Source organism: Dipodomys ordii, unplaced genomic scaffold (assembly GCF_000151885.1).
Source record: "Dipodomys ordii isolate 6190 unplaced genomic scaffold, Dord_2.0 Scaffold48, whole genome shotgun sequence".
NCBI lineage: Eukaryota > Metazoa > Chordata > Mammalia > Rodentia > Heteromyidae > Dipodomys > Dipodomys ordii.
In genome coordinates, this window is record NW_012267264.1 from 8,527,516 (window position 1) to 8,551,599 (window position 24,084).

Genomic DNA, 24,084 nt, shown 5'->3' on the forward strand with positions numbered 1-24,084 from the left:
TAAATAGCACAATTTGTCATTTTACAAGTAGGTTGAAGTTTGGTTTCTTGTGATTCCATTAGCTGTTAGTAGAGTTTCTTATCAAATTACTAGATAAAGGCAGTTCTGTGGTTCAAATGTAAGGCATTAAGACTAATAAATCAAGAATAACTTTATATTAACTATGATTTTAAGAAATTGAGTTCTGTTCCTGAAATCTTAGTTTCACAGTTTAACAAATGGCATAAAAATTGCTATGTGAAGTTACATATATATATATACACATATATCTGTATAAATACATGTATGCACACATACATACATATATATGTATACACATATATTTACAGCTAACACTTGGTGCTCATTATGCAAGCCAGACACAGAAATTAGATGAGAAAGAAACACTATAGAGATAATTACAAACGGTGATGAGATTTTATGCTAAGAAAATAACAGGTAGATCCTTTATTTATATAAGGTATTTGAGGAAAGAAATATTAGTATTTGGGAAATAACCACAGTCTGTAGAAATTACATTTTGGAAGATATTTTTAAAGCCCCATCTGGAACATTATTAAACAAAAATGTAGAAAATGGCTTTAAAGTGATGAAGAAATTCTAAATAATAAAATGGCAATGTGAATCCCAGCTGCTGCATAAATTCCTGTAACTGAAAGGTTTATAGGAGCAAGCCCAGGAAACCATGGCAAATCTTGAAATCGTTCTAGTTTTTCATGTCACAGTTTCCATGAACGTTTTTGTAAAGGCAGAAGAAAAAGTGATAGGTGAATTCGTTGCCCTCGAGGAATGTATTGTGGAGACTCTCTATCTCAAATCTTCCAAAATAGGCAATCATTGGTAAAAGTGATTAAACACATGTCTGTAAATCCTTTAAATACATGAATAGGTATCTTGGGCCTAATGCAACGTTACCAAATGTTAATAATGCATTTGTTCTTCTTTTATTTAAACTTTTTTTGAGTTAGTGCATTGATGCACTCCTGTAATCCTATTTGTGCGGCCAGGCAAAAAGACCGAGACTCAGAATACTAAACATACTAACCATGTTAGTATTCTTAGAAAGAAACTTTGAAGAAAGAAACATGGAGAGTAAATCACTAAATGGTTTTTAAAAAGTGAACAACAGTGTTTAGTTTGCCAGTCCTAGAAAAGCAAAGTAAGCACTGCTTTGTGCACCTAACATTGGAATGGCATGAGAATGTGAAAACATCTTTTGGAAATGAAGCCTTTTTTAACCAACTCTCATGCTTAGTCTGGGTAGTTTATAGCTGGTGTATGAATTTTCCTCTTTTGAATATGACAGAATTGGATACTTTTCATTGTATCAGGCAGTATGTTCTGTATTGTATATTCATTTATCCTTTTATGCTGTACACTAATCTGTGGCTTAGATATTTGGGTCTCTGATTTACATGAGAAATTCAGGCTTGGAGTGGCTTATCTATTTGGCAAAGGCCTTAAGGGAAAGGCAGCTGGAAACCAGAATCCATACTGTGGACTGAATTATGTGCCCCTCCACTCTTGTCATCCCCAGTCTTTTACCAGATGCTCTTGCTTGTAAGCAAGGTGCGGCTGTGAGTTTTATTGTACATCGTTTTCGTGTGGACAAGACACAGGTTTAAATCTCTGTGCTGCCCTCGAGGCTTTGAGAGATGACTATTCCTCCAAGCACCTTCAAAATGCAATGTCACTCATCTCAGCGGAGGCTGGCTTTTCAGAACATTCATCCACACGTGGCAGCTGGTCTGCTTGGGTTCTGCCCAAAAACCTGAACATTGTCAGCTGTTTTCCCTCTTACTGATGCTGGCAATTATCTGAAGAGAATAGAATTGAAACATTCCGGTATCAGAAACATGTCTAAATAAGCAACTGAAACCTGGACCTGGCGCTGGAAAAGTGGCTCAGTGGTAGAGTATTTGCCTTGCATGCATGAGGCCCTGGGTTCTACTCCTCAGTACCACATAAGCAGAAAAAGCTGGAAGTGGCGCTGTGGTTCAAGTGGTAGAGCGCTTGCCTTGAGCTGAAGAACTGAGGGACAGTACCCAGGCCCAGAGTTTAAGCCCCAAGACCAGCAAACAAACAAACCTGGACCTGTTTGTATAGGTTTGAAAGGGCCAGAATGATTCCCCTTTGTTTCGAGAACATAAATAAACTTTGTATTAGTATATTCTTTGTGAAACAAAGAATTAGTATGTACATTTCTATTCTGAGGTTCAATCAAAATAGAACAAAATCACTTCTTGAAAGAAGTAGGTGTGACTGCTAAAAAGTGAAACTTGTTCTTTTATTTTTTAATGTCAACGTTCTTTAAAAAAATTATTGTAAAGGTGATGTACATAGGGATTACAGTTACATAAATAAGGTAATGAGTACATTTCTTTTCAAACAGTGTTACCCCCTCATTTCTCCCCACCCCAACTCCCCTCTCCCCCAATTTGTAAGGTTAATTTCCAACATCTTGTCTAATGACTATCACTGTTGCATTGGTTTACCCCATTGTTCCACTGTTTCTGTGATTTCCCTTCCCTTTGCCAAATCAACTTATATACAAGACAAAGTGTACAGAAATCAAACACAGTGACAATAGGAGTAAACCAAAGAGGGGAAAAAAGAAAAAAAAAGGAATAACTGCAAATACTACACTAGAAACATCTTGTTGACATTTCTTAGAATTCATTTTGATAAGCATCATTTTATATGGTCATATGATTGCCATAAGTGCATTTTCTCTTTTTGCCACTACATACATCCCTAGAATTCTGACAATTGAGGTTTTAAGTCTTAAGCTGCCTTTCTAGATGAGGAGCCATCAGTTTGTTTGGATCTGTGCTTTCATGTCCTTGGCGGGCTGGGGTGGAGTATAATAATGTCTGAAATGAAAATTAGTAGAGGTTCATAGTTGGTTCAGTATTGCAGAACTCTCTTTGAAGGGCAGTGTTAACTGTGAATTTTCAAATTCTGTCACACGGGGATAGGGAATATAGCCCAGTGTTGAGAGAACTGACCTAGTTTATTCAAGGGTTTAATCCTTTCAAAAATAAAAATAAATAAATAAAACATCACCTATATCCATTGGTTTAGGCAAACACCAAATGTCTCTCCTGTGCTGTGACAGCTCCTCTTTTATGGATTCCACTGTGAAGTTGGATCTATTGGTTTCATTGTGGTGATACTGTGACTGTGACCTGGGGTGGGATATGAATCCTCTTTGAGGAATTCACTGTAGCATAGAGGCACTTAAATTGCACTTTCATTCTTTCCTGCTAACTAGTCAAATGGGGAGACAGTGATGAGCAGGAATCAGGGATGTTTCTTTCCTAGTCCTTGTTGTGTCCTGGGAAGTCTACACCATCATTTTGCTGATACTAAGTCTTGCAGTTGAAACGAATACTTTCCGTCTGCACTGAGAGCGCTCTCAGAGCTGCCTGAGCAGCCAGCCACCTGCGAAAGTTGTGCCGATAGAGCTGCCATGTCATTGATGAGAGTTTTCAGAACTGGCCCGATCTGAGCAGTGACTGAAGACCTCAGTTCTAACTTACTCACGTGGTCATTTTTATGCTCCTTTTGTTCTCTGGAAGTATTAGTGGGAGCCTGAGGTTATTAAAAAGCAGAAGATGGTGCCCTGTCTCTAGGACAAGCATGAAGTCATGACCAGGTTCTGAGCTCTTTCCTGCAGCAAATCCCAGTGAGTGCTGCCATGTGCCACCTACGCAGAAGAGTGGCGTCATCTGCTCTGAGGCCACTGAGGCTTGCAGGCTCGTGCTCTAATTTCAGCAAGAAAGGGGGTGGCATCGCTTGGAAGCAGGGAAATAGAACCTTACAGGAATAGACTTTAAAAATAAAGTTCAGGTTTTACTGCATTTAGAAACTGATCCCATCTGGTCACAAGTCACATAGGAGAAACAGCAAATAGTTCCTATTTGTCTCAGTCTGAACTTCTCTGAAGGACATGTGAGTCCTTTCCATCTCACCATGTGGAAGACGTCTTTTCAGTGTTTTATAATTTATTCCGAATTACAGATGATTTAAAGGCTACTCCTTCCCATTCTGCCCACAGATATCCAGCAGCATAGGGAAGTCCAGGGATGCTGGTTGCTAGAAAAAAATGGCATGTGCATTGACATTGTTTGATGAATTTGCGTGAAATAAATGGTGTCATCTATACTAAAAGTCTAGGAGAAATAGAACTAGTTGGGCATTTTCATCAGTGTAAACCAACACAAATGCATCTATGACAAATGATATGTTCAGTTTCATTGAGTAATAGCAATGACCCTATGCACTACATTTGATTATAAATCAAGCATTTTTCATAGTTGTTGCATCATATTCAATGAAAGAAGACAAAATTGAGTAATCTGAAATTGATTCCCTCTTCCCCCGGTTTTTCAAATGACATCCAGCTCAAACTTGTATAATCCCTGAACAAAACCAGATCTCGGTAGCTTTTGTCGGGGTCCCTGTGCATCTATCTGACTTGGAGGTCACTGCTTGCATGTTTTCCATGCATTTGCAGGACATGCATTCTCTTTATCACATGCATACAGTGAAGCCACTTTAGCGGGCTGTGCCTTCTGTTGGGGATGCTTCATGAGGTATGTCCTTTATTGGCAGTTTCTGGGGCTGGTGGGGTCCTGGTTTGTCCGTGCATAGCAGGAGGAATATGTTCTCTCAAGGTCTGGGGAACATGCAACAGTGGTAAAATTACTGGCAGGGTTTGTATAAAGCCATTGACATTCCTTTTCCCAGGATTGTTTTTGAAATGGGGTGAGTCATCTTCAGCTGGTAGATGGTGAGGATGTTAACTTCCGCCTGCTTGTTTTCCCAGATGTGCGTCGGTTCTTGTGATTGGTGAGGGACTCCTCAGTGGCACAGCTGATTCTGCAGGGATTTGGTAGTGTGGTACAGCAAGGACAGAACTGACTCTTCCATTTTCTCTTTAGATCCTGGGTGACTTTATTTTTAACCTCACCAGCTTATGTTTCCTGGAGCTATAAAAGGGATCATATTATAAATGTTTAGTGGAAACATCTGCCTACAGAAATTTTCTGTGATTTTTATCCCCAGTAGCTAGGCTACTGCCTTTATTTCCAGTTTTTACTTAATTTTTTATTTAATGTGTTCATGTTAATATTCTCCCACAACTGTTTGCACATTTTCCTCTCAAATCCCAATAAGCAGCCATTTAGAGAACTATACTAAGCTATATTATTATGTCTGAAATACTGAAATAGGAGGTTACCTTAGATTCCCTTGAGGATTTCGATTTGCTGGTTTGATTGGATACCTGCCAACATGTTCGTTTTAGACATGATGTTTCTTTTTTTTTTAAATAAGTTTTTTATTATGAAAATATTGTACAGAGGGGTTATAGTTACATGAGCAAGGTAACAAGTACATTTCTTTTTTTATTTTTTTATTATGAAAATACCATACAGAGGATTTACAATTACATGGGCAAGATAATGAGTCCATTTCTTATCAAGCATTGTTGCTTCCTCCTTTGTTTCCCCTTCCCATCCACGCCCTTTCCCCCCTTCCCCCCACAACCACCCTCCCCATCCCCCGCCAAAATTGTAAAGTTGGTTTTTCGACATAATGACTTGTACATCTCATTGTTGCAATGGGTCCACCTGTATCCCTAGTTAAAACGATTTGTTTTTTCCCTTCCCCTCCACAAATTGTACCAACATCAAGTACAGTGAAAGCAAGGGTTATATCGTGGGGGAGGGACATACAAAGCAACAAAGACATCATCTACATTTCTTATCCAGCATTGTTGCCTCCTCCTTTGTTTTTCCCCTACCATCCCTTTGCTCCCACTTCCTCAACTACACCCTTAAACCCCCCCCCAAATGTAAAGTTCATTTTTTGACATAGCGTCTTGTACATCTCATTGTTGCAATACGTCAATTTGTATCCCTATTTAAACATTTTGTTTTTTCCTTTCTCCTCCCCAAATTATACCAACATCAAATACAGTGAAAACAGGGGTTATACTGTGGGGGAGGGACATACAAAGCAACAAAAAAAATCACATGCATGGTACCTTATAAATACATTAGAAACAATAGCAAGGAAGATAAAACCACTTGTGTCCCTATCTTGGGGTTCATTTTGCTTAACGTCGTCTTATCTAAGCTTTTCTGCGTTTTCCAGACATATACTATTTATTACAAATAAGGGAAACCATGGGTCCTATGTTTCTTTGGGCCTGGCTTACTTCATTTAATATAATTTTCTCCAAGTCTTTCCATTTCCTAACAAATGGGGCAATGTCATTCTTTCTGATGGAGGCATAGAATTCCATTGTGTATATATACCACATTTTCTTGAACCATTCATCTACTGAGGGGCATCTGGGTTGATTCCATACCTTAACTATGGTAAATAATGCTGCAATAAACATAGTCGTGCTGGTAGCTTTAGTGTGGTCTTGTTTGTAAATATTTGGGTAAATGCCCAAAAGTGGGATTGTTGGGTCATAGGGGAGCTCTACGTGGAGTCTTTTGAGGAACTTCCATACTACTTTCCAAAATGGTTGAACAAGTTTATACTCCCACCAACAAAGCAGTAGGGTTCCCTTCTGTCCACATCCCCTCCAGTATCTGTTGTTATTTGAGTTCTTGATTATAGACATTCTAACTGGAGTGAGGTAGAATCTTTTCATGTTGTTTTGATTATTTTCTTTCTGAGTCATAATGTCCTAGGTGATAAAGACATCATTAAAATAGCCAAATCTAAAATGAAGTAAGCAACAAGTGTAAGTGGGCTGGGGGCTGTTTGGAAAATTTCACAACAGGAATTTTGGTCCAGTAAACACCAGGGCAGATCTGTGGAATACACTGGAGAGTGCTTGATACAGAGGTACTTAGTCTCTAAATGTAGTTATTGCTTCTTCTGATTACTTTGAACTATTGTTTCTTTTAAACTGCTTTTTAGAAGACTTCTTTCCTCTTTTATTTTTTAGTCAGAGTTGAATCAAAATTTAGGTCTGATTCTGCATGTCAGTGGATCACATCTATAATCCTAGCTACTCAGGAGGCTATTTGGGAATTGAGGTTCAGAGTTAGTCTAGTTAGACACATCTATGAAACTCTTAGCTCCAATTAACTAGCAAAATGCCAGAAGTGTAGCTAGGCACCAGTGGAACACTGCCTGTAATCCTAGCTGCTCAGGAGGCTGACATATGAGGATTGTCATTCAAAGCCAGCCTGTGCAAAAAAAAAATCCCCGTGAGATTCTTATCTCCAGTTAACCACTCAAAAATAGGAAATGGTAGAGTGCTAGCCTTGAGCACAGAGAGGCTCAGGGACAGCTCCTAGGCCCTGAGTTCAAGCCCTGTAACCAACAAAAAAGGAAAGCCATAAGTGAAGACATGGATCAAGTGGTAAAACACCAACTTTCAGTGCAAAGGTGAGAATGTGAGGCAATGAGTTCAAACCCCAGTACTACCTCCCTGCCCCCAATCAACAGATCTCATATTAATCACTACAGGCTTCTTATAGATGTTCTACATCATCTCTTTACAAAGACTATTATTTTTCTAGTTCATTAAATGTTATAGATTTTGCAAAGCCATAGAATACGATTGTTGCTCAGAAAATGGTATCCATTTACTCAGGATCAACAAATTGTAGAAAACTGAGCGGAGGATTAGTTAGAACATTCACAAATGAAAAGCTATTGTATATTTTTTTTTGGAGGAGACTAGAAATGATACTAACAAGCTCATCTTTAAATCAACCACAGGAGCTGACAAACATACCCATTAATAAATGCAAGGGTATTTAAGTTAGTGACATAGCAGTATCTCCTTCCCTTCAATACGATGCTTTAGAACAGATTGTGCCTTATGTTAGAATGGATTTTATGTATTCGGGAATGGCAGTGAGTTTCAAATTTTTGCATTTTTCTCTGCAATCTTTTCAAAACTCTCATTAGAAGATTTTTTAAAATATTTTTTATGTGCACAGGCTATTGTATTTGTGTATGCTCCTCTAAGTCTCGGATTTATTTCCATCTATTGATGTAGTGATTACATCTTCATGAGAGCGAGAGAGAGAGAGAGAGAGACAGAGAGAGACAGAGAAAGAGACAGAGAGACAGAGACAGAGAGACAGAGAGAGAGAGATTTGGAAATGGAGAAGTTAGGCTGTGAATCAAGTGATAGAACTCCAGCCTTGAGCTGGAGCCATACAGCACCTGACAGCTCCAAGGCAGAGTTCAAGCCCTAGTGCTGGCACCAAAACAAAACACAAAACAAAACTGTGTTATTGATTAATAAAGCATATAGTTAAGTTGCTGGTGTGGGGGTTGGCGGGAGAGTTTCCATATCAGCATTTACATGTTGAACATACTGTTAGCTGAAATCCCGAGATGTTTTTCATAGTTGATTCTGTGGTTTTCCTCGAAGGGACTCATACCTGTTTCTCTAAATGACCATCTCATCAGATTAGACTCATTAATTTATCTGTCCCTTCTTCCCTGGTATGCTTGCATCCAGACAGTGTCAGATGTGTTAGGCTGGCCAGAGATGAGGACAGGTTTTCTCATCCGTCTCCCTAGATGTGTGTTTATCAGTGATTTGTATAAAAAATAAAACCAGCTGTACAGAGAGACAATTTTTATTTTGTGTGGATATGAAGAAGCTTGCAGCATCTGTTTAAGCCTACTTAAGTCATCTTAACATATGGTCAGAAATAGAGACAGGACAGAGAGAAGACAAACTTCTTGAGAACATTGTGATGTTTGTCTTTCTCTTAAATGTTATTTCTTTGTACTTCTCTGTAAATTACATTTATTTTTGATGCCTTCTTCTATTCTTCCAAAGTGTTCTAAGATAGTTATCTTTTAGTACTCAGAAGTTTTGGCTTAAAGATTGCCTAGGCTGAGCAACCAGCTCCTGTTGATGTGAACTGGAACATTAATGGGGGATCTTTCTAAGCCTAAATTCTAAAATGTGAATCAAAAAAGTGGCTATTGCTGGGCGCTGGTGGCTCAGCCTATAATCCTAGCTACTCAGGAGCCTGAGATCTGAGAATCACAGTTCAAAGCCAGCCTGGGCAGGAAAGCCTGTGGGACTCTTACCTCCTATAAACCACCAGAAAACCAGACGTGGCACTGTGGCTTGTCAGGCAAAATGAATAAAAAAGAACCTAACAGTAAATAAACCCTCAGTGAAAGATGTCTCCTGTTAATAGTTTTTTATTGTTGCAAAAATCATTTGGTTTTTTATAAGATAAATTGATCTTACATGTTTGTGATTATGTTTTAAAACTGATTTTATTTTTTACAATTTAAAAACAACTCATATTGCAAGTTTTAGGCTCTTTGAGGAATACTACATGTGTTTCAGTCAGTCAGTTTTCCTTTCCTGTAATATAATACCTGATATAATTCATACAAAAGAGGAAAAGTGCTTATTTTGGCTTACATTTTTGGAGTTTCACTTTTTGTTCAGGTGGACCTCTTGCTTTTAGGCCTTTTTTGTGTGGATAAGAAAGTTTCCATCATTGTGAGAGTGTGAGGCATAGCAAACCATTCAGCTCATGCTGGGAACCAAGAGACAGAGAGAATGAAGTAGAGAAGAACTGAGGACCGACAGTGTCATTCAATGGCAGCCCTCAAGGACCTCTAAGCTAATCACGAAGCCTTACTTCTTAAAAGTTCCTACAACTGGGCTGGGAAGGTGGCTCAGTGGTAGAGTGCTTGTCCTGCCTGCATGAAGGCCTGGGTTCGATTCCTCATTACCACATAAGCAGAAAAAGCAGCAAGTGGTGCTGTAGCTCCAGTGGTAGAGTGCTTAGCCTTGAGCTGAAGAGCTGAGGGACAGTGCCCAGGCCCAGAGATTAGGCCCCATGACCGACAAAAGAAAAAAAAAGTTCCTACAACTTCCCAATAGAGCCAAGCTGGTGATCAAGCCTTTTAATATATGAGACTTATAGAATATACCAGATAGAAGCGATAACAACATGTAATAGAAAGATAGGATATTGAAATGAATCCCTCTTTAATTCAATATTACTTCAGCTGACAATTCTGAACAATGAAAGGTAAAGAAGGAAATCTTTGTATGTTAAATCATCTAATAATAATGACAGTATTTTTACTTCTTGCTTGTGGCTTTCTCAGGAAGATTTTTATAAGTTTCAGATTCTGATAGAACTGTATTTTTATAAAACAGTGTGACTAGGCTTGAGCGTTCTTTGAAGAGTCTGTTTTTATAATTGTAATTATTCTGTGTCTTCTTAGTGACTCATTTCATGCTAATGCACAAACCAAGAAATTATCTGCACCTTCAGCTCTTGCTTATTTTTTCTGGAAAAAGATTTTAACCTAGCAGGATAAACGTTTCAAATCATTTTTGTCACATTGTTTCCTTATATATTAAAGTATTTATACCTGCCATTATTATCATTATCATTATTGTTGTTGTGGCAATACTGGGGTTTGAACTCAGGGCATTTCCTCTGTCATTTCTGTGGTGTAAGGCTGTCTATTATATACAATCTACATTGAGAGTTCAAAAACCAGTCACTACAAAGAGCGAACTGCTATCTTTATTTATTTATTTATTTTGCCAGTCCTGGATCTTGAACTCAGGGCCTGAGCACTGTCCCTGAGGTTCTTTTGCTCAAGGCTAACACTCTACCACTTAAACCACAGTGCCACTTCTGGCCTTTTCTGTTTATGTGGTATTGAGGAATTGATCTTAAAGCTTCATGCATGCAAGGCAAGCACTCTAGCACTAAGCCACATCCCGAGCCCCCCAACTGCTGTCTTAGGTGGTCTTTCTAATGCTGTTTTCACTGGGCTTTAGATGGGAGAATTGAGTTCTTTCTAGGGTCCTCTTGTCTTGGGCAATGTGTGATCTAACTCTCAGCTACCATTTTCCTTTGAATTAGAATTAGTTTGGATATGAAGCACTCCCTCTCCCAAGCTCATATATTAAAGGGTTGGTTCCTGGATGTTGTCACTGTTTTGGGAGGTTCTGAAAACTTAAGGAGATGAGAAGTAGCTAGATGAGGTAGGCTACTGAAAGAATGTTGTTGAGGTCTAGGCCTCTCTATCTCTATCTCTGTGCTTTCTATCTACCATGGGGTTATTAGCAGCCTCTGACACATGGTCAGCTGCTATGATTTTCTGCTCATCATGAACTCAAGACCAATGCAGTCATGGATTGACTATAACTGAAACTTCTGAGGTCTTGAGTCAAAATAAATCTTTCCTTCTTTATCAACTATTTTGTCACAGCAACAACAACAAAAAACTGATTGACAAAGAAAATTGATAACAGAACTGCAAATATTACTGTGACTCCATGACCGTGTGGTTCCAAAGCCTTTGTTTGGTAGGAGGATTTGTGAAATATTTGGAGAAACAGGTTAGAAAACAATGCTTTAAGAGAGTTTAGGCTGTTTAAGTCAGGGCTCAGAAGATCAGAATGCCAGCAGAAATGTAGAGTGATAGACAGGGCTCATTACTTTCAGATTGTAAGAAAGCCCCTACTGGGAATTGGACTAGAGGTCATTTAAATTACATGCTATCAGAGTATTTGTCTGAATATTGTCCTTGCCCAGAGACTTTGTGAAAGCCCGAGTTTAAAGGCAATGGAATAATTGATCTGGCAGAGGACGTTTTAAAACAACCTGGCTTTTGAAATACTTCCAGTTTGGTCAAACAAGCCAGTATTAAGTTGATACCAAAGAAAAACAAGTTGTTTCCTGAAAAGAGAGGGCCATTATAAAGAAACCAATTACTTTGTATTGTGATAATATGAGAGATACCTTAAAGACAGCTCAGGAATTGTCTAACATGTACCATCCCCCAAATCACAGACTCAAGGCATAGAAGAAGAAACACATCTCAAAGACTTGAGAAGAAAGCTCCTCCTGTGTACACATCTTGCACAGTTTCTCCTAAGAAATTTTTTCTTCAGGATTCCTTTTACCTTGCTCAGCAGTGTAGGCACTAAGAGGCAAACAGGACTCTGCTATGGCTAGATTTGGCAGCACACCATTGCATTTCTTTATGTCTGAATAAAGACATATGTATATGTGTGTATGTACATTTTCTTCATTTTTAAGGGACACCTTAATTGATTGTCATGGATGTGAATATTTAAAGTCAGTAACTTTAAAAGAAAGCCAAACAAAACAAAAATATAGAAAACTATTTCAAAGTAGTAAAAAAGAAAGGAGAGGCTGTTAATATTTTCCAACTATGAAGTCTACTGGGAAAAATTGGAAATGGCTTCATGATAATTGCATTTACTTGTTACATTGTGTAAAAATTTTACGTCATTCATTAAATATTCACTCAATCTTAAGGTAATTAGGTGTTAACAAATGGTGTTACAGGTAAGGTACAACATAAAATAGGCTGAATGGGTGAGTAGATATCCAGTAACAAAAGCGAGTTGTTAAAATTTAGCTTCAGAAGGGAACTTATAATAGAGAAACATCAAATAGAGAAATGAAGATCAAGATGCAAATTTTCAGAAGAAACACTTGAAACCTAATTTTGGCCTTTAAACCTTTTACTGTTACTAAGAACACAAAGTAATGTTGTTGTTGATTTAAAGGGGAGGTTTTAATCAGAATGTTTCCCTGCAGAGGATTGTGCTCTGTGCTTGCCCCATTCAGATATGTCTCTCTTCTTACTAAGGGCTGTAAGAGACAATTTTATGTCACTGGTTTCTCCTGCATATCTTGTTTTGCTAAAGGGAGGGAGAAGGAGCTAAACAAGTAGCTATTCTGTGGATGTGAATTTCAGGAGGGAATCAATAACATTGGTCATCATGTGAAGATTACCACCTTTTGTTGGATAAAGATTCATGGATGTTTCCTGTCGATTAAGTTGGGCCATGGGCATCAAACTATGGGAATGAGATTCATTCTGGCCCAGTTTAGGAGAACAATCTGGAGAAAACATTGGACCTCAGCAAATGAAAGCTGGATTTCAAATGCAACACAAAAGGTCTATGCTATGCTGCCTTCACCGACCTGCATCCTGTGCCATTGCAAAAACATTTCAGTTAGAACCTCCTCCCCCGCCCCCCCCCCACACACACACCTGCTTAAACATTGTGCTGTGGTCATCTTGAAATTCTTCAATAAATTCTAAACAAGTTCCACTTTTACACTGGGCCCTGCAGATTGGGTCATCTGTTTGAAATTAACAATGCATGGCAAGAAAACAAAGATCAAAGGAATTCACAATTAGAATAAGGTAGTCCATCAAAGAGTCATCAAGCACTTTATGAAACAAGAGAATGTTTTTAATACAGATTTCTTATGCTCAGGTGGTAAAGATGACCAGCCATGTAATCGAGAAGATGGGACATGCTTTCCTCCTTCATTTCTATCATTACCAATCTCCAGTGCCTCCTAACCCACTAAAATATCCTTAAAGGAAGGGAGATGGCATTCATAAATGGAGAGAGGTTGTTATACCTATTCCAATCCCAAGGAGTAGACATTGGCTTGCAACAGACACTTGGCAGGATAGGAATCTCTTACGGATATTCAGATAACCAAACTGAGATTTGACTGTCAACTTAATGTAATGGCTTGAATATTACATTTTCCCCAGAGTCTCATTTTTTGAATGTTTGAGCTGTAGCTGGTGATACATTCTGGGGAATTCTGGAAGCTTTTAGGTGATGAGACTGAACTGGAGGAAATGGGTCACGGGGAAAGGGTCTTTTGAAAGTCTATTACCCCTGGCCTCTTCCTGTTCTGCTTCCTGCTTCCTGCTTCCTGGCTGCCATGAGGTAGATAGCATCTGTTGTGTGTTCTTCCACCATAACATTCATCTTGTATGAATGGGACCAATCCACCATCCTGAGCTCAATAAATCCTTCCTACTCGAAGTTGTCCCTGTCAGGTATTGGGTCACAGTGATGAAAAAGTAGCTAATTAACTAACATTGGGTTATTATGTAGTGATTATAAAATTATAAGGCCACCAAGGTTTTCATCCTGGAATGGAGGAAGAGCTAAATGAATACATATTAAGGGAAAAAGTGCAGTATGAAATAGAAGTGCTTTTGGAATTGCATCTCTCAAATGATATTAACTCAATGCATTGGTTATATAATTGAATTTGAACCATCTAGAAACACTGGATGCTTTTAACTCATTAACTCATCTTAAATTTAAAATGATTTTCTGAAAGCTAGTGTTGTGAATTTTGACTTTTTGTACATGTTATTTCTTAATCTAATTTGGTAATAGGAAAAAAAATTTGTATTTTCCCCATTGGTCACAGTACTTGTTTGCATCTGGTTGTTGGCTTGCTGGCATTGTTCTAAAAACGGAAAAATTTAGCTGCTCAATGCTGATGCCTTAAAGTGAGGAATGATATGTAATATTTCTGTAGAAAACACGTTTAATGCTTGGAGCAATTAACCTTCATTTATTCTGACTTAATTTTTCCAATGGCAGCAACATTGAATTTTTTTCCTTTAGTGGATATTCCAGCATGACCTGACTTAGGAAAATGTTGCTCGCTTTCAATATATTTCTACTGTTATTTTCCATTTTATGCTAAGACCATTGTAGGCTAACTATAGAAAATTATATTTGGTGATCATCACATGTGTGTGAAATTAACTTGGTCACTGATGGATTGATATTTAAAATGAGGTTGCAATCTATCCTGGGATTTTGTGAACTATATCTTAATTCCCTTTAACTGTGAGGAAATGCATTTTCTTAAATTTTCTGAATGGTTTTTATTTGGAAAATCTTTGTAAAATATGAATATTGTGATTTTCTTATGTTACAAAATTTCACAGTTTTTAATTTTTTTCCGTGAAATGTTGTTACAATATTTATCTGGATAGAAAAAAAACTTGAAGGTGATTTATCTGATTATTATTATCTGATTATTATTTAAAATATAACTTACCATTAAAGAAATTTTAATTTTGTACTTTCCTTAAAATTAGGATGTCAGTATTTCTAAGGTTACTTTGTTAAAATAATTTAAAATTATTTTAGTTTCACAAATTAATGAGGTATACAGTGTAATGTGTATATAGTGTGTATTGACCACAACTTTTATCTTAAGTTAGTAAAGATGGTACTAAAATTCAGATTCTTGTGGGAGTGGAGCATCATGGGTAAATTATATATTGCATCATTTTTAATGTAAAAGGTAATTTTCTTAAAAGTATGTTAGTTAGCTTTCCATCCTGTGACAAAAATCCCTGAGATAATTAGCTTAAAAGAGGAAATGATACTTTAGCTCAAATTTCAGAAATATTACTCTGTGACTATTTGGCTTTATTACTTAGGGAGTGTGGCAGCACAGAACAGTATGGTGTAGTTGTAGAGGGCTTCTCACCTCAACTCAGCGATAAGCAGGGCTGGGAAGCAAAGGGAGAAGTTGTGGGAGAGGATGGGATGACATGTTAATATCCCTTTCACAGGCATACTCTCTCAGTAACCCGACTTACTTCCACAAGCCACCTCCTAAAGATCCTACCACTTCCTAATAACCCAAAGGGCTGGGGACTAAGCCTTTAACACATGAGCCTTAGGGAAAAATTTCCATTCAAGACCCAAACTATAGCAGGAAGAATTTAAAAGTGGACTAAATGACCTGCTACCCTCATCAGGGATTGAGGGGAATGTACAATGACATTTGGCTCAGCACCGGATATTGTAAGCCATTACTCACAACACTTGTGAATTCCATTTGGAAAAGTAATTTTAAAACTGTTTTGTTAAAATAAATACCTTTCCATATATCTTCATTAGTTTAATACTTTCCTCTGCTTTTGTTTCCTCTGCTTTTGTTGTAGGCTCGCAGGAAGGAGGTGTTTATCCAGGAACGATATGGGAGATTTAATCTAAATGACCCATTCTTGGCACTCCAGAGAGACTATGAAGCCAGTTCCAGTGACAAAGAAAAGAAGCCAGTTTGTACCAACCCCCTGTCCATTCTTGAAGCAGTCATGGCCCACTGCAGAAAAATGCAAGAAAGGATGTCTGCACAGCTGGCTGCTGCAGAGAGCAGACAAAAGAAGGTACTGATGCTTCAAGTCCTTTTCCCTTTTAGAAGGGACCAGGTCTTAGAGGTGCTTACTCTTTGTTAAATGATAACTTCTTATGAAGGATTAGGATAGGTTTCCAGGAGGATAAAATGCTAAAATGGTTCTGGTGTCCCTTTGAAAATTTTAACTTAGTGTTTAAGATGTAAAATAACACTAAATCATCAAGTATGACAAATATTATGCTTTCATAATGGTTTATTTGAAACTGTCTTTAAAATATAGATTTTTTTTTTGCCAGGCACTGATGGCTCAGGCCTGTAATCCTAGCCTAGATCTCAGGATCTGAGGATTGTGGTTGAAAGCCAGCCGGGGCAGAAAAGTCCATGTGACTCTTATCTCCAATTAACCACCAGAAAACTACTTCTGGCACTGTATATCAAGTGGTAGAGTGCTCACCTTGAGCTTACAGGGACAGCACCAAGGCCCACAGTTCAAGCCTCATGACCAACCAAAAAATAAAATAAGTACATAGATGTTGTGTGAAGGGGTATTGGCAGTGGAAGACTTCTTTCTAGTAAAAACAAAAAAACAAAAACAAAATAAAAAACCAGTCATGCTTCCTTCACAGTGGGTCAACACAGTGATACAGCCACGACTCTGATTATATGGGAGTATCCTTTAGTTTAGTTTAACCAGCATCTATCTACTAAATATTTCTTTGCAACCAGGTATGTTTTATATACTCTTATAATCCTATCTGCTTGGGAGGCTAAGGAAGAAGGATCATCATTTTGAACCTACCCTAGAAAAGATAGGGAGATTCCATCTCAAAAACAAAAGAAAGCTAGGGGCAGGATCAAGCAGTAGAATACCTTCAAAGCACGAACAAGGCCCTAAGTTCAAACATCAGTAAAGCCAAATAAAGAACACATTGCGAATTATCTCTGCAATTATTTTTTTATTATTCGATAATTTTTTCATGATTTCTTTGTAAGATGAAAATGGCATGGAGAGAATAGAGGGAAGGTTTACTGGGTAGGTCTTGTGTCACAGTGATCTCCTTTTCAAGCCCTGAATAATAGCAAACTTTGCTGGGATGTGCTGCCTGGACTCCCACTCCTGCTGACGTGTGTTCTTTTAAACCAACCTCCATCCTCTCCTCCCAGTCCCACCAACACACTGGCATTCCTTACATTTGAGTAGATGCTTCAAAAAGGACCAAGTTTGATGAAACTCCAGCTGGGCACTGGTAGCTCATACTTATAATAATCCTCACAACTCAGGAGGCTGAGATCTGAGGATTGAGTTTCAAGGACAGCCAGGACAGGAAAGTCCATGAGACTCTTAACTTCAGTTAATCACCAAAATCAAACCAAAAACCAAAACCTGTAAGAAGACCCATAGCCCCCAGTAGTAGAGTGCTAGCCTTGAATAAAAAGTTAGATCAAGGACAGTGTGTAGGCCCTGAGTTCAAGTCCCATGACTGACCTCCCCCACAAAAAAAAAGATTTTCAATTTTGTCGATCTAATACACTGCCTTTCCTAGAAGAGAAAGGGTGGAAGCAGAGCAGGTATTGCTATCTGGTATGAGTAGATTTAAAATGATAGGTTTCTCCATCATTATTGAGCCATGCGTTAAAATGTTTCTTCTATTTATCCTTTTGAGGGAATTCTCACATTTAACATCTAGAAAGTTAACCTAGATCTAGAACATTGCACCATACTATAAATGTTTATGATAGTGACATTTAGTGTGTGTCTTTTCCTTGTAATTATGTCTTTTAATAACATATAAATGCAAATGTACTGCTGTAGGTGTTGAATACATTTTTCTCAGTCTGTTACATGGGAGAAAATTAAAGTGCTAGGAGTAATAGGAAAGCAGAAGAGAATTTGCCTTCATGGGCATGGACCAAAATTCAGTTTTACTCCAATTCTAAAAGCCCTACAGACAACCACTAGAGTTTCTGGACCCTACAAACCACAAACTTCCCACAAACCGCATAAGCAAGGGCCGGTGTATTTCAGCTGATGTCACTGAGACTCATTTGTATGTCTTGGATGGAATATATGTCAATTATGTTCTTTGTGTCAAATGGGCTAGATCATAATAGATTATTTCTGCTGATTTTATACTACATTATTAAATATCAAGAGGACATTTTGTTTTCATTTATTCTATGAAAATGTGTACTTTTCTCAGTTTTACTTCACTTTTGCATTTTATTTATCATTTCTCTCTTAGGAGAAAATAAGGAAGCTGTTTCTAGCTGAATCAAAGATTTTATTATCTAGCAGACTTTAAAAATCAACTTACATCCTGTCTATTTTTGAATGACTGGGTCATTTCCAACCTGGCTGGGAATGAAAGGAAATTGTTTGTGTCCTATGGTCCCTGAGAGGCTAACATGGGTCAGCCTCCTTGTGTAACAGGGATACAGGGAACCTTTTATGTCTGGATTCCTTGGCTGGATAGCTTCAGTGAAGGGTAGCTTTCATAGACAGTTCTGCTGTTCTATCCATAAGGAGTATTCCAGCAGATTACAGAGTGTGAGCAGAGTTTCCCCTTCTAGTCTTACCTTGTATCTCACAAAACCAGAAACCTGAAAGCCGTCTTTTTGCCAGCAAAATTATCTGTCCCCCATATTACTGAAAGTGAATACTTTCACCAAACATCTTCCCTTTCAGATTCAGAAATCTAGAAAAGAGTAAGAGAAAAATATATCCATTATTTTAAACAAGTCCAATTTCCTTAAAACACTACCCGAGTAAATGTCTGGGAAAGCGAAGACCCCATTATCTCCAATTCCAGTGTGCATGGTCTGTCACTGGCATACCTCATCGGTAATTCTATGACATTTGGCCTGAACGCTGCTGTGGTTGGGCTCCAAGCTAGGAGGAGAGGCTCTGTGCCCATTCATGTGTTGGTTCCTGCTGAGACTACTAATAGGAGGGTTAACTGTTTGACAATTTGTGTGCCAGAGAAATTTGGGCAAGAGTCAATTTGGCAAATAGGCAGAGCCTGTAAAACCACGTTGAATAATCTAATGAGTAGTCATTATGGGGAACTTAGCCTCTGGTCTTCTAGTCTTTGTTTTGAGCCAGAAACCTAGGGTACAAAAATTTATTTTTTGCACCATGCCTTAATAGAGCGTCTATTTTAATATATTGGAAAACTGTGGAGGAAATATATGTATTTCCAAACATGTTATTCATACTGAGCAACCATCATGTCTCACCCTGGAATAAGAAATTGGAATAGAGCTCTTAAAAAGAAGTCAAAATACTATCTAGGAAAATTAGAAGAAAAGTGGTTCTTTCCATCAGGAAAAAGATTTCATTAAGATTGCTGTGTTTTATTACTCTGTGTAGCAGCTTGGCATAATTTAGTTGGTTACATAGCATTAGCTGTCTCCAACAGGATTCTTCATTTTATACATGTGAAGCCAATGTTGATTGATTTAGGCAGAAAGGGCATTTATAGACAGGCTTACAGAAATGTTAGCCATTTTTCAGTACTGCTCAGCCTGGTTGGAACACACAGAGATCAGCTCTTACCAGCCAGTACCACAGATAAATGTTCTCTATGAAGCTGCTCTGCCCTAATTTCTGCTTCTGTTGATAAAAGCTGGAAGCTGTGGCTTATCCCTCTGCTGTGCTGAAGCCAGGCAACATCTGATCATCATTTGCTTATTGTTCCAAGTATGCTGTTCAGCTCTTTCTTGTGTCACAAGTTTCTTATTGGAAGCTCAAGACAGGTGCAGGTGATGGACCCAACTTACACCCTGTATCTTCTCCCTAGTAACTACTGTAGAGTCTTTGCTTATGTAGGGTAGAATTTTAAGTTCGAGTTTCTAGAAAAGGAGTTTCTAGTATGAGACAAAGAAGTGGGTTTTTTTAAAAAAAAGAGCAAGCTGGGAATATGGCTTAGTGGTAGAGTGCTTGACTAGCATGCATGAAGCCCTGGGTATGATTCTTCAGTACCAAATAGAGAAGAAGCTGGAAGTGACACTGTGGCTCTAGTGGTAGAGTGTTAGCTTTGAGCAAAAGAAGCTCAGGGACAGTGCAAAGCCTCTGAGTTCAAGCCCCAGGATTGGCCAAAAAAAAAAAAGTTTTTTTTTGGGGGGGGTCCAGTCGTGGGGCCTGAACTCTGGGCCTGGGCGCTATCCCTCAGCTCTTCAGCTCAAGGCTAGCACTCTACCACTTGAGCCACAGCGCCATTTCCGGCTTTTTTCTTTTTGCTTATGTGGTGCTGAGGAATTGAACCCAGGGCCTCAGGCATGCAAGGCAAGCGCTCTACCACTGAGCCACCTTCCCAGCCCCAAGTCAATTGTCTTGTATGCTTTATTTCATGCACTTTTTTTTCTGTTGTAAATAATTGTACTTATTTTTCCTTTATGTTTGATGTTGTTTTAATTCTTTATATAATGGTTACCTTACTGTTTACAAATTTCCTTTAAATTTTTAAATTGCTTTCTTGAATTTCATCCAATAATATGATATAATATTTTTAGGAAGAGTATTTAGCATGCTTGGTACAGGAATGATCATTTTGGCTGATTCATGTGTATCAAAATGCATATTCATTCCTCAGAACCAAGAAAGAGCAAGTATTAAGGAACCTTGAAGCATAGGTCTGTAGCTTCAGCTGAGATGTTTAGGATAGGGCCATTTGCCTCATCCAAATAGATAAGAACCTGGAAAACCTGGCTTTCAGGCCTTGACTTCCCTTTTGATATTCTGGGTTAAAAGGAAGGTGCAGATGGGAATGCAGAGACCGAATTGCTAACTGGTTACTACAGACCTTGTGCTATAGAAAAAAATTAAAAAGAGCTTTTACTATAGCTTATTGTTATCTATTTGAGTGAACAAGTGGAAAGAGGTAGCAAAGGTAAGATGGTAATGGTGCCATGAGGATTAGAAGATTTGGACCAGTAACATGGAATTTAGTGAAATTACATGGGAGACTTAGGGTATAACAAACAGTCTCCACCTTTTCATATTATAAATGACCATAATACTTTCCTCTCTGTTTTCTGCTTGGACTTAGAACTGATTGCCTTTGCATGGCCAATGAGCTCCCACCTACATACTCTTTTGCCTTTCATTCTGTGAAAGTGATTGTTCAGTGCCTTTTCTTTCATGGCTCAGTCTCTGCTGCTATTCTGGGAGCTACCACCTACTTCCTCACTACTGGGGAAGCTGTGTTAGTTCCCCCACGTTCTTCCACACAATCTAGTGCAGTTTTCCAAAGGATTTAGTGATATATTACCCATTACAAAACTTCCTCTCAGCCGTCTCTGAAAGTGAATGTCAGTCAGTACGTGATATAAATTAAACAATAGTATGACCAGGGCAATTAGAACCTAGAAATTTATGTGTAGTTGGGTTCCCCATTAATATGGTATATGGTCCTGATGTCTTTTATCATTTCTATAAAACTTTGTATTGTATAAGAAGCCAATAAATGGAGTCCAAAGATTTTTGTGTTCTTAGGACCATCTAATATGATTTCTTGTACAGAATGGGCAGTTGAAAGGACACATTTTCTGCAAAGGTTATTTAAGATAGCAACTGGTTTTTGCTCCTTATAATACGTATTTAAGAAAGTTAAAAGTATGGGAAAATTGTATAGTATATCAAAAACTGTAAATGCTATATCTGGTATCCAGAACCTGACATTAAAAAGTTCCGTGTATTTGCCCTTTTCTCCTTTTGGGGTTAGCATTTTAAAAATGCAGCACCTCATACCTTGAAACATTTTAATCCTTATATTATCTTTCCTTCCCTTTGCACATATTTTTCTCCCATTTAAAAGTCAGCTTTGACCCAAAATTAGACTATCTAAATGCATATTCATTATATAGATAATGTTAACTTAAAAAAGTGCCTATTTTATTCTGAGCTACAATTCTTGTAAATCATTTCTATACCTAGAGATGAATAGTCCTGCATTTGAAGCCACACCCACAGATCTAATACGCTTAGTACTCTTAAATCAAGGAGTTACTGGTAAATTGAATTTCTTAGCATTGTCATGATTGTTCAGCTGCTTGGACATTAGGTAACTACCATTCAAAACATTAAAGAAACTGTCCTGGACACTCCCTCCCACTTCACCAATTTTCCCTCACTATTCAAAAATTGAAAACTCTTTTTCAGACCATAAGGCAGACATTTCTGCTTCTATAAATACTAAATCACTGAAATTTTAAGGTTTATAGACTACATTGTGTTGGACAGTGGAATCATACAATTTATTCTAAACCTGTGATTGTATTTGAAACACCTCCTTTGCATTTCCCCATTTGTGCCACTCACTAGTGGAAATAAATTGTATTATACCATGATCTACTGGTTTTAATAACTGTTAAATATGCACATTTTTGTATAACTATTTTTGGATGTATGTATTGTATATACATATGACTGTATGTGTGTATAGATGGATGGGTGTAACTCATAACTGTACATTTCCTTCAGAAAAAAAAATGAGGCAGGTTGCTGATGGCTTACACCTGTAATCCTAGCTACTTAGGAAGCTGAGACCTGAAGGATCACTATTCAAGCAAGTCCAGGCAGAGTAAGTCTTGAGACTCTATCTTCAGTTAACTAGCAAAGTGCTGGACTGGAGGTGTGGTACAGCACCATCTCTGTCTCATAACCCTGAGTTCAAATGTTATCACATGCTCCATGTGAGTGCGCACACACACACACACACAAACTTGTAATAAAATATATGAACATTTCTAATATTTAGGTCATTCAAATTTAAATAAGTGACCATTATCACTATGTGGTGATTCACAACAATTCTTTTTTTTTTATTGTGAACATACTGTACAGAGGGGTTACAATTACATGGGCAAGATAATGAGTACATTTCTTATCAAGCATTCCAGCCTCCTCCTTTGTTTCCCCTTCACATCCCTTCCCTGCCTCCCCCCAACCCCCACCCAATCCTCCCCACCACCACCAAAGTTGTAAAGTTTGTTTTCGATATGACAACTTGTACTTCTCATTGTTGCAACGGGTCCACCTGTATCCTTAAACGACTTGTTTTTCCCCTTCTCCACAAATTATACCGACATTAAATATAGTGAAAGCAGGGGTTATACAGTGGGGGAGGGACATACAAAGCAACAAAGAAATAATCTTATAAATACGTTAGAAAAAAATGCATGAAAGATAAAAAACATTTAAATACATATCTAAAGTTCATTTTCCTAACATCACATTATCTGACCTTTTCTGTTTGACTCATACATATACTAGATATTGCAAATAAGGGAAACCATGGGACCTATGTTTCTTTGGGCTTGGCTTACTTCACTTAATATTCTTATTAACTTATTGAAAATATCAGAAGGAGGCTACTTCATTGATTATAAGAAAAAAATCAATATAGGACAGAATTAAAGACTTCTGGTGGAGACAAGATGGAAGGAAGCTGTATGTGGCTGAATCCTGAAATCTTAATTAAGGGACTCCTGTGAGATATAATGTGATAATGCAAAACTTGTTTAGCATATGTTGTGCCCTCTTGAGTCAACTCATTTAATCCTTAGAAGATTATCTACTAGCTATCATTATTAATTTATGTTAGACACAATAAACAAAATGAGGCCAAAGAGAATCTACAAATACTTCTTCCTGACTTGAATTCAAGCACTCTCTTCAGTGTCCACATACTTAACTGCTGTGCTGTGGGTCTCAAGGCCTTGAGGGTTTGTAATTACGTTCTGCACGTGATTCAGTCTAATTAACCTGACTTCCTCCTTATTGGTAGTTCTATGACATATTTTAATTGTTGAACTGTACTTCAATGTAAGTCTCTTTCAAAACTCCATCATCCATAGGGTATCTTCTCTAAATCATTGTCTTTAAATGTATTTTCAGAGAAAAAAGATAATGTGCACAGTCACATTTTTTCCCCTTTGAATTTTCTTTTATTTATTTTTTTGTGAACATACTGTACAGAGGGGTTACAACTACATGGGCAGGATAATGCGTACATTTCTTATCAAGCATTGTAGCCTCCTCCTTTGTTTACCCTTCACATCCCTTCCCAGCCTC

General features: G+C 37.9%; 1 protein-coding gene across 2 annotated transcripts in view; it reads left to right on the forward strand.

Moving 5' to 3' along the window:
* Positions 1-24,084, forward strand: part of Cttnbp2 (cortactin binding protein 2) — a 122,474-nt gene that overhangs the window by 28,622 nt on the left and 69,768 nt on the right. For both annotated transcript variants that reach the window (XM_013019931.1, XM_013019932.1), the window contains exon 3: positions 15,817-16,041. In XM_013019931.1, the coding sequence (XP_012875385.1) occupies positions 15,817-16,041 (225 nt within the window). The remainder of the gene's footprint in view (positions 1-15,816; positions 16,042-24,084) is intronic.